General features: G+C 32.2%; 1 protein-coding gene across 1 annotated transcript; it reads right to left on the bottom strand.

The window, feature by feature from the left end:
• Nucleotides 1-917: 917 nt before the first annotated feature.
• On the bottom strand, nucleotides 918-6472 carry LOC118045753 (casein kinase II subunit alpha). Its single transcript, XM_035054456.2, has 10 exons — nucleotides 5878-6472; nucleotides 5512-5641; nucleotides 4445-4639; nucleotides 3561-3718; nucleotides 2765-2855; nucleotides 2393-2458; nucleotides 1747-1829; nucleotides 1596-1659; nucleotides 1437-1505; nucleotides 918-1230 (listed from the first exon to the last, which is right to left on the bottom strand). Exons 1-10 carry the CDS (start codon nucleotides 6294-6296, stop codon nucleotides 1174-1176), a joined length of 1332 nt encoding a protein of 443 aa, XP_034910347.1. The 5' UTR covers nucleotides 6297-6472; the 3' UTR covers nucleotides 918-1173.
• Between the last annotated feature and the right edge of the window lie 5292 nt (nucleotides 6473-11764).

Here is an 11764-nt window from a genome sequence, read left to right as displayed (position 1 = left end):
TTTCTTTTCTACCACATCATCTTATCTCACTTTCATAACCATTAGATCTTAAATCTTATAGTATCTCACTTTCATAACCATTAGATCTTAAATCTTATCTTGTAGCTATTAGATGTTTATAAAATTTTAGATTAATTTTTGTTTAATTAATTTAAAAAAGACATTTTGAAACTTGACTAAACAAATATCAATTGTATATAAAAACAATATTAAAAAACACAGTTATATTTAAACTATTCATATTATCCAAATACTTTTCCAAACTATATCATTCTCCAAAACAAATTATCAAACTATATAATTTTTTTTTTTTAAAATCCAAAAGATAAGATCCTTAAAACCACTCATCCTAAAAAACCTAATGCAAAATAAATAAATAAACTATTAACAAGTTTACGAGAGTACAATCAAGTATAAAATACATTTTGATAAATCGATGTCATCCCACGGGATATGATGCTAAGCTTTATCTGAGGAGATAAAAATACTAAAAATAAAAGAATTTATAAAATTTAGATATGCAGTACATGCAATTCAGTCATACAATTTTTATCACAATATTATGGAAAAAATAAAAATAAAAATAAACATATCTCAATTAATGAGCCCATTAGATGCATATTTTAATTATTATTTTATTTATATTTATATTTTCTGTTTCTTGATCCTCGTTTGCTTCTTATGAAGTGAAACAATGCAAATGTATATTTGATCCAATGAAGATTCTACACTATCAAATTTCACAAGTATAGGGATCGAAAAACCTTTGTTTCGTTGGATTTGGTATCATTTTACAACAGAAGAGGGGTAAATTGAGTTGCCTCGCCCCAAACCTCGAATTTCTTAATGAAAAACAATCCAGGACAAAGTCAAAATTCAAAGGTATCTTCTAAACATAAAAAGAGTGGAAAGCCAAAAAAAAAAAATCAGAAATCAGTATTTCATTCCCAGATTAAGAGAACATAAATTCAGAGTGAAAAAAGAAAAACAGTATATTCAGTCAGGAGAAGCTTAAATTGAGCAATTTAAATATGACTGGCTTTATAACAGAAAAACATGGAAGACTTTCCTAAATGCAAAGGAAAGTCTTGAGATGCCAGGACACATTACATAGGAAGGCCGCAACAAAGAACAATGAGATGCCAGGACTAAACAGCATCTTGAGATTTGAAACTAGGTATGAGTTCTGCTGCTTTCTGCATTTCTAATTGGATAGAAGTATGGATGAGCCTGCATGGTATGTGGTATGAAGGTCTGTCATAACTTACAAGGCAAAGATACGAGTTTATGGAGGAAAAAAAACAAAAACCAACACAATCTTCAATAATATACACCACTCAATCATGGGGTCACTAATCTGGGAAGTCGACAGCAAAAGGACAAGGCAAAAACCACCACTCAAGGGTGTTTGTCAAGGATAAGTAGTAGAGGCTTACCATAGCTTCTTTTGCGGTTGGCCTTTCCAGGTGATCATATCGCAACAACTTGTCAAGGAAGTCAACAGCCTTTGAAGAGGAAAAAAAACAAGATAAAAAAAAATTTAAAATTATATTTAACAATAAATGATACTTTTACATTTGCAAATTAAATTCTACCTCAGGAACTGCCAAATGTTGATTGTCCACATTAGTAAACCTGGACCATGGTTTGCGGCTATGCCTTTAAAATAAAATAAAAATTCTCAATCAGGAGAACTGGATCAGTAAACATCATTAATTGATAGAGTTATCAGCACATTTGACCAACCTCCCAACAAGGGCAGCAAGATGCGGATCTAACTCTATGCGATACTTATTCAAATATGCATTCAGCTCATCTGTTCCAAGCACCTGGGCGGAAGGGAAAGAATAATTACATTTCCATCACCTGTTCCACTCTTAATAGGCATATTACAGCTAGATTTCACAGATACAGAGGACTTGATGTAAGATGGCAATTATGCCATATCAGTTGTCAGGCAAGGCCAAGCATGTTGGGGGGGGGGGGGGGGCTTCTCCAAGAATGACGTACATTCCTTAGAAGGCAAGCACTCATGCAGGCATGCATGCACATGCACACTCACAGGATGAAGTATGTGCCCCATTGCTCTCCAAATTTGCAACTTTCATCCTTAGAATTTTACAACTCTCGATCCCCATGGGTTGTCAAATTGCTGTAACGTTGTCCTTACTGTCCAGATAGATGACAGGGCTGGGGTGAAATTTGACTGACAGTACACAACATGAACTTTCCAAACCAAACTGGACAATACAAAAATTCACATGGACCAAAAGATACCCAAAGACCAATATGACTTGCTTATATATAGTCATCTAGACGAGATGATTTACAGAATCAGATATGTGTGCCTGTTGCTTTTTACTCAAATCTTTTATCCAATTATTCCACATACCTTAGCTATTTTGACCAGCTGATCATAATTATCATGCCCATAGAAGAATGGCTCCTTACGGAATATCTGCACAATACAATATCAATAAAGAGATTATACCACGTATATCTTGACATCATCTCAAACTTCATAGTAACCTATCTGCCATCCAAGCAAGAATATGCCAGCAGACCAAGGTCCATTTTTCTATGAAGAATACTATCATAGAAACTAATACATGGACAATGGGCAATAGCAGGCCAGTCATGCAAGTTCACGGAGAAGCAAGTTCCTTCTGGGCAGCCCCACAATTCTGGTAAGGACATGTGTTCTTGGAAAGCACGGCATGGAACATGAAAGACAAGGAAAGTGGAATTTTGGGAGGACACTCACCATTCCAGCAAACATGCAACCAAGGCTCCACAAGTCCAAAGAATAGTCATAGTCTTGCAGATCAACAAGAAGTTCTGGACCTTTAAAGTATCTGCAGATCAGAAATAGAAAAACAGGAAAAAAAAAAAAAAAGTTACCATATCAGTTCACCATCAAGAAAAATGACGAAATCTAAAGAGGGCTTAATCAACTCAGAAACAGATGAGTTCATATATCATCTAAGAACCAGCAATAACCACAAGGAAGCATAGGAGCATGATTAAACACAACATCAAGTTTTAATATAGTGCCATAAACTCATATCATGTAGCATTTATCTTAGTCATATGATTACTACTGTGTTTATTTAGTAAGATTATTAAACAAACATGTTCATTACATAAAATATGCTGAAAGTCGCTCAAGATTTGGGGCTTCTGTCACCATGACCATTAGATTACAACAGCAGAAGCCATGATCACAACCATGATTAAGACTGCAATTTAAGACATACTAGGTTCTACATCAATAAGCAAGCTGTCGTAATAGAACATATGTAGCTAGGACCATGCCTTGGTACATTTGTCATAAATAAATTTTTAGAGGTTACCAAGTACATGGCAGATTGAAAGGAGAAAAACCAAGGAGCGTTTCAGCAATAACAACAGCGAAGCCTTCACCCCAAACAAAACCGGGGAACATTAATTCACTAAAACAGCTTGGGGAAGCAAAAGAACAACATGCGATATTGAAGACAAATAGAGAAAACGATACCTGGGAACAGAAATTGTTAAAAGCTAATGAATAGGAAACAAACCTTGAAGCAACACGAACATTGTATTCTTTCCCAGGGTGATAAAATTCTGCAAGGCCCCAATCTATCAGACGAAGTTTCCTCTGCTCATGATCAATCATGACATTATGAGGCTTCACATCTCGATGCATGATACCTTGTGAGTGGCAATAATCTAAAGCCTGCAAAAAGTATACATAGTACTTGAACATTAAACAAAACAATTTATGTTCCACAATGCTAACATTAAACAACAGAATTTCAATTTCAGATAATTTTTATTACAAATATGAATCAATCAATTATATCTGAAAATTAGGCCGGTATTTTCCAAAACCAAACTAAAAAAAAAAAACTATTTTTGATACATCATCCACAGCCTCAGCATTTGTCATAGTAGCAGAAGATGTCAATAGAATGACAACTAAATGCAATATTGATTTTGTTCAAACAATATTTTCGATAGCATAATATTTTCAACACCATCAAAATCAATTACAATAATGAGAGAAGATGAACTGCATTGCTGAAGCAACATTGATTTTGTTCAAACAATATTTACGATAGCATAATATTTTCAACACCATCAAAATGAATTACAATAAAGAGAGAAGATGAACTGCATTGCTGAAGCATCCAACAAAAATCACTTTCACCATTGCATTGGGGAGAGAACAAGAGCAATACAATTGACAACAGTTAACTTCCTACCTGGCAATGCTATCTAATCTATGTACACAATATATAGAAACTCCAACCTTCCAACACTAAAACAAATTGGGGGCAAAAAGCATTAAGTAGGTCACTGTAGATGTCTTTTCTGTCTTTTTAACTGCGCGTGTCAATGTCCTTGTATGCTGTTAATGCTGATCTTGTAAAATGGAGAGAAAAGTAAATGATGTGCTTACCTTCAGAAGCTCGTAGATGTAATACCTAGTATCAAAGTCTGAAAGTGTCGGATAAAGCACTTTAAAATCAGTATTTTTCACATGCTCAAAAATGAGACTCGGAGTCTTTGATTGTTGATCTCTAACAATATCAAGCAACTTCACAATATTCGGTCCTCCACAGAGATTCTGCAGTATTTTAATCTCTCTTTTAATCTGCATCATGTAGGAGAAAACAAAGTCAACCTAAAAAGCACAGGCTGGGTCCACAAGCCAGGAATTAGCAAGAATAAAAAAAGAAAAGGGATGGATATAGAGTCTACTAAATGACATGCACAAAGAAAACTTCACTTTGGGTCATAATCCAGGGGCACCATGAAGCTACTGGCATAAGCTATCGCTCTAAAAACATCTCAAGGTTGCTTTGGGTCATAATCCAAGGGCACCATGAAGCTACAAAGAGGCTTGCTAATAAGGTATGAAAATTGAGAAAGTGCAAAGCAATTAGCTAATAAGGGATGAAAATCGAGAAAGTGTAAGAAGTATCTAGATTAAAGTAACATGATTAAACATTATCCACTAGACATACTGAGTCACAACATCTCTGAGTAAGAATGATGGTAAATGGCAATAAAGCCATACTTTTTTGGCTGATGAATGATAAAAACAACTCAACAATATCATAAAAGATAATTGTAGAAAACATCCACAAAATAAAATAAATAAATAAAATTATAGAAAGACCTTCACACCATAACTTCTAAATAAACAATACATAGGAGAGAAACAAGATTATTCTAGAAGCATAGATATCTTTCAAGAATGGAAATTCCCTTATATGCACATGCGCATGCAGTTGCTAGTAGCAAAATAAATCCAATCTAATGGTCAGACAAAATTAAATATTTATTTCATATATAAAATAAATAAAAAATGCCCAATACTCATGTGTATAGGCTAAATAATAATAGTTAACAGCACTAAAAACAGCTAAGATTAAGAATTAAAGAAGAAAAGAATCAATCAACAGAGCAAGTCCACTAACAAAAGAAAAGGATCGATTAACAATGCTATCTATTATAACTCACTTTCTTTTTCTTCACTGGTTTGAGAATCTTAATTATGCATTTCTCATTATCCGTGCAATGCATCCCCTCGAAAACCTCACTGTATTTCCCTCTCCCAACCTTCTTTACCACCATATAATCATCCTGCTCCCTGCACACCATTAAACCCAAAAAAAAAAAAATTATAACCACTATAGAAACAATCAACTCAACGCGGCAATCACCAATTTTAACTGTCTCGGTTCAACAAATCTTCACAACACGTTATTGTCTATAATAAAAACTAAATATTTAAGTTCAACAATCAATCAATCGAAACAAAAGAAGGAAGAAAAAATAAAAAATCGAAGAGAGTAATGATAGGGCAGGGGAAAAAGACGAATATACCCCCATTGAACGGTGAGAGACTCATAGTCCCAATAGTCTTTAGGACGTATCACATTGGCATCAGCATAAACCCTAGCCTTGGAAGGGGCACCAGGTCGGCGAAACGATTTGCCAATTTTCTGCGCCAGCGTGTCCGGAAGAGGCACCGAGGACCTAAATCGATGAGGAAAACGGTGCAGTATCTGATGTTCTGGTGGTGGTTGTTCTTGTTGTCTTTGTCTTTGGTGTTGGCGAGAAAAAGCAGTGCTTGAAAAGGCCAATTGACGGAAGCAAGTAGAAATGGATGATTGAGAAGAAGAAAAGAGAAGAGGATTATTATTGGAAATCAATGAAAGAGAAGAAAAGAGGGTTCTGTCCTCCTTCTGGTGGTGGTTCAAGATTGTTGTGATTTTTTTCTGTAGCAAAGGCCTTATGGCCATCAAATCAAAATCGTTGAGGCACAGGTCGTTGTAATAAAAAAAATTGTGCTCCTTTTATCTTCGTTGTTTTAGTGAGCCGCCAACGGAATCGCATTCTCTGCCTCCATTTTCTGTTCTTTTTTCAAAGCCTTGTATCACTCCTCCAACTATATGTGTTTTCTCGATTTAGCTCACTAATACCACCCTTGTCAAATTTAATTCTCTGTATATCACCTTCTTTTTAATACAACTAGAAATTTTTAATTATTATTTTATTCTAGTAGTTTCTAGAATTATATTATTCATTTCTTAGGTTTGAATGAATTCTTTTATAATTTTTATTTTATACTTTTATAATAATGATGGTGATATTATTATAGATTTAGCATTTATACAAATAATTTATACATATTTAATTTAGAAAGGATCATATTCAATATGAACAATAAAAATAATAGCTAATTAATTCTATTTAAGATATTATAAGCTACATAGCAATAGCATCAATGAAACAAGATTCATTAAATTATATAAAGATAGATATTTTTATTTTTTTTTAATTATGAATCATAGTAAACCTATGAAATGAATTATTAGGTCTAATATATATGTGTGTGGACCAATTGACTATTCATGTAATAGGTGAATATAAATATTTTATCACATTTACTAATAATTATTCTAGATATGATTATGCGTATTTAATAAAATATAAGTCGTAATCATTTAAAATATTCAAAGAATTTATAAATAGATAACATTAGATATTTAGCCTAAAGCTCAAACACAAGATCTTCATAGATCTAGTAGGTCACATCATACATCAAATATATATGAACTTTTCATGAAAGTTGAAAATAGTAAATTGTCTATACTTGATATTAGAGAATAATATAAATTATATCATGAAACTTCACCTAACAGCTTAAGCTATTGGGTTAAGATGATTTTTTAACATGGTATTAGAGCTTTAATAACTAAGCAATCACGAGTTCGATTCTTAATATTTCTATTTATTTTATAAAAAATAAACACAAGATAGTATAGATTTTTTTTAAATTTTTTTTGATAGGTTTACCAATTATATAAAAGAAATATTTAATATTAATTTATAAAAATAGCTTGAAACCTTGAAATTTAAAAATAATTTCATGTACATCAAATAAATATCGATCTTGATTGATATATAAGTAACTATTTAAGAGAAATAATGGAAGCGCATGATTGTTGGTATGCTTCCATCTAGTTAGCACTGTGCATTTTAGTTTTAATTCTTCTTTGAAATTTTGTTGCCCTTTACTCTAAATTTTGTTCACAAACCACCTTATCAAATCTTTTCACTTGCTGCTTTGGATGCCCAATAGTATAACCAGCTTTAATTTGCTTTTCAAGTGTTCATCCTTTCAATTCGAATGCTTGGTTCCCATTCAAAGTTAGTTTTTTTTCCTCTTGCATTCCTAATAACATGGGAAAATTTCTCTTTGCAGGTTCCTTGCATTAACATTTGTCGAGGATCCATTTTGAACCCCTCGTTTTGTGAGATGGCTTATGAAGGCCTTCTATATCTCTGCTATCCTCATTTTGCTGACAGATCCATTGCTGCATTTTGAGCTAATGATCCTTTTTCTTTTACGTTTGTTCTTTGTTACTGTTTCGCATCAAATGTCAAACCCTATCATGTACGTATGATCTTCTTTGTTGCTGTCAGAACTTCCATTATTATGTCGAACAAACTTTGCAAGAGGGTTATTCATTCCATGAGCTATATACTTCTCAATGTAGTGAGGTTTTTAAAAACAAATTTAGTGATATGTCATAACGTCTTTTTATTTACTCTTAACTATTTGCATCTTCTATGAATTCAAATATTTGTTGTTTAAAGGTTATCCTAGCTTTTCCCTTCATTAAAGTTACACACTTTCACTTTCAAGCTGGTTTGGTCAAGCAGATTCGCGATGTAACAAGCATTGTTTGGTTAGCAGATTCTGTTGCCCTGTTTCTGTTTGTTTATTCATTTCTTTTTCCTTTTCTTTTTCTTCTTTTTTCATCTCCCCTCTTTTTCTTACACATCTTACTGTTTTGCTTAGGCCTCTTTCCATGCAATTTAATTTTACTTGCTGTCTCTTGCAGTCGGCAGCTTTGGCAGCTCTGTTTCTTACTTTTCTATTTTTCCTAGATCGATGAAACTTATATGATCACTGCACTATAGGGCCAGCCAGTAGCTGTCCAGCAGTGCCTTAGAGCTTTCGAAATGTCGGATGGCTGCCTGAAATTTTGCAATGTTGAAGAAGCTCTGTTTGTCTCCTCAGCTGCAGCTTCTTTGTCAGCTGTCTTCCACCCCCTCCTTCTCCTACTGACCCTGTTTCTAGCTTGCTTAAACACATGTTATGCTAGCAATCTGCCACTGTTGCTGTGGATCTTAACACATGCTCTAGCCTATACAATGCTCTCAGAACCAATGTTTGCAAAGCTTTTAAATATCACATATTCTTTGCGTCCAATTTATTCGCAATCATCGCTCGATTAGCATTGCATTAAAGCAGGTGAGTCTTTGCTCTGCTCTCTCTACTCCCCCCTTACAGGAAGGAAACAGGTTTTTTCGAGTTTTGAGTTTTTAGACGTGGAGGGGTGGAATGGGAATCGATGGTTCCAACTTACTTTTCCAAAAGAACCTTGTGGCTTTGATGTCATGTCATGCTTTCTTCTCTTTGGCATCATATAACTTCAAGGAGTTGAGGCTGTACTGTATTCCCTTGAAATGTAAAATAATTTGTAGGAAATAGCCGATCCATGTTTGGAAAGAGTGGCCGTGACGAGCTCTATTTCCAAGTTTGTTTTGTGGCATAAAAGTAGGTACTTAAATTTAAACATGTCTTAATTTAATTACAACTTCTAACCTCAATCTCAACAGAGTTTTTAATTAATAAAAAACAAATAACAATTTAAAAACTTAGATGTAACACTTTGAAATTTTACAATATCAAAAGATTCTTTAAACCCAAAAACAAGATATATTTTATTTACATAGCTAAATCACACTACACAAATCATACAATCATAATTTATGTATTATAATTCCTATCGAAACTTCAGCATAATCTTCTTTATTTGAGTTCTTAAACAGTTCTTCTCTTTTCATCTAAAAACACTTGCATAACTCAACTCAAATGAATTAACATTCATTCCAACAACATCTAGACATTAGGCCTTAGCCTTCTCAACCAATCAGCCACTTTGTCATTACATAGTAATATTCATAAAACATTCTAAACTATAACATATGGTTTACATTAAAGGTCAATTATATAAATATATAGTTTTCAATATCATATTTACTTACATTCTAATAACATTTATTGAAAACACACTTATATATATATATATATATATATATATATATATATATATATATATATATATCAAGTACACTAAATACAATACAATTTTACTCAAATACTAGCCAAGTAGTTGACTCCATTCCAATTAAAAGCTCAATAATAATCAAAATCAGCATGCCTTATAATCATAACTAGAAGATTTCTATTACCATATCTCCTATAGTATATAAGGAATCTATATGCATATTAATCATATTCCTTCATGCCCTACCTTAATAGACATTTCTTTCCCTATAACACATAAAGTCTTCATTCACCCTTTTTTTCCTTACCCCTTTACGAGTTGTTTTACCTTGATTCTCATTTCTACCTATATTATTAACTTAAACTCATCATTATGTACAAATTACTTTCAACCCTTATAATGTTTAATCATCTCTCCAAAGATATAGAGAGTTTTTTAATTCCTAGCTCAAACTCATCTATTCGTGCCTTTCAACAATTCAATGAGAATGCTTAACACAATCTCATTTAATAATAACAACTTCCATCTTTTTTATTGGCAACAGTTTCAGCAGGGATTTTCATCCCTTGGAATTTTCTTCATTTTTCATTATGTTTCCAAGCATTAATAAAACTACTTTTAAACAAAAAGTTTGAGCCAAATAAGGTCTCTCACCTCCAAGCATTTTCATCATTTCTCAATTTATTTTTATGCATCAACAACATTATAAAGGTCATATAACATGATTTCAATCAACAATTCCTTCTTCTCAAACTTTCTAAACCCTACCCACATATTTCAACATAGTTAAATTTTCAATTCTTTAAATACTCATCATAAGCAAAAGAATTAAGAGAAAAAACACTTACCCAAGTGTTTTGAAGATGGATTTGAACATGTTCTCATAGCCATTTTCTTCCAAAGCTTTTGTTCTCTCTCTTGAGTTTACACTTTTCCTCACTTGAATCCATCTTTTTTCCTTTGTTTTATCCCCTTTAAAACCTCTCTTAACATGATATTGTTTTTTTGAAAACTAGATAAATCTCCTCAAGACTTTTCAAAATAATGGATTTTTTGTCAATTTTGGTGGAAGATTCAAGAACAAACATATTTTTGCCCCTTTTTTTTTTTTACAATTCTACCCCTCTTAATACTTTTAGATAATTTCCATGTATTTTACTTCATCATATCCACTTTTTCGCGCAATCTTTTTACCAAGTTCATTCTCAATTATCACATTATCTCTTCAATACCATTTTCCTCATTTTAAAATATATTAACCTTTTCTTTTCATTATTTTTTTTTTTTGAATTTATTACCGTTTCATAGTAACATTACCAATTTTTAATTGAAACTTACACTAACACTTTTTCATACAATTCTTCATTAACTTTTATTCCTTATAAACTAATTTCTTGGAATCTTCTCTTTCTTAAAACATATTTATTTTAAACTTTCATTATACTTTTCTCCATCAAAACTCGTTACTAGTTTTCACCAATGTTACAAATTTTAAACTAAAAATTCATAACCCTCATTTTAACTTCAACAACACCTTTAAATTTATCCTTGGAGATCATCATTTCCATTACACCTCATATTTATTATTATTATTATTATTATTATTATTATTATTATTTATTCATTTCTCTTCATCTCGAGGCTCTATTACTCAACATGGTCTTATTACCTTCCGTTGATGTTTATATTAGGGTTTACATTAAAAGTTTGAATTGATAAACATCATTCAAATAACACAAATACAAACTAAACTTGAAACACATACAACCTAAATGTAATATTTTAAATTCTCAAATGATAACCATGATCCATAATTAAAAAAACACAAATTTATTTTTTTAGGTTAGTTGAACTTAGTTTAATAGATATATTCAGCTCTTAGATATCTACAAAAACAAGTTAATCCTGGATCAAGTATCAATAGAATTAAGTCAATTAAAAACCCATCCACATTTGAACTAGATTATTCAAATATAATTGAGTCAAGCTTCACAAGTTAAGCTTCAAGTTCAAAGTTTCACAAGTCTAACATGTTTTACAAGTCTAACATGTTAGGCATGAAAACAGGCTATAAAACATTCAGTAACACTCATTTGTTATTAAGAAACTGTTTACATCGCGCTCCC

The sequence above is a fragment of the Populus alba genome, chromosome 5 (genome assembly GCF_005239225.2).
Source record: "Populus alba chromosome 5, ASM523922v2, whole genome shotgun sequence".
In the NCBI taxonomy this organism is placed as follows: Eukaryota; Viridiplantae; Streptophyta; class Magnoliopsida; order Malpighiales; family Salicaceae; genus Populus; species Populus alba.
Note: the sequence above shows the minus strand (reverse complement) of the source record. Positions and strands in the feature narration are given on the sequence as shown.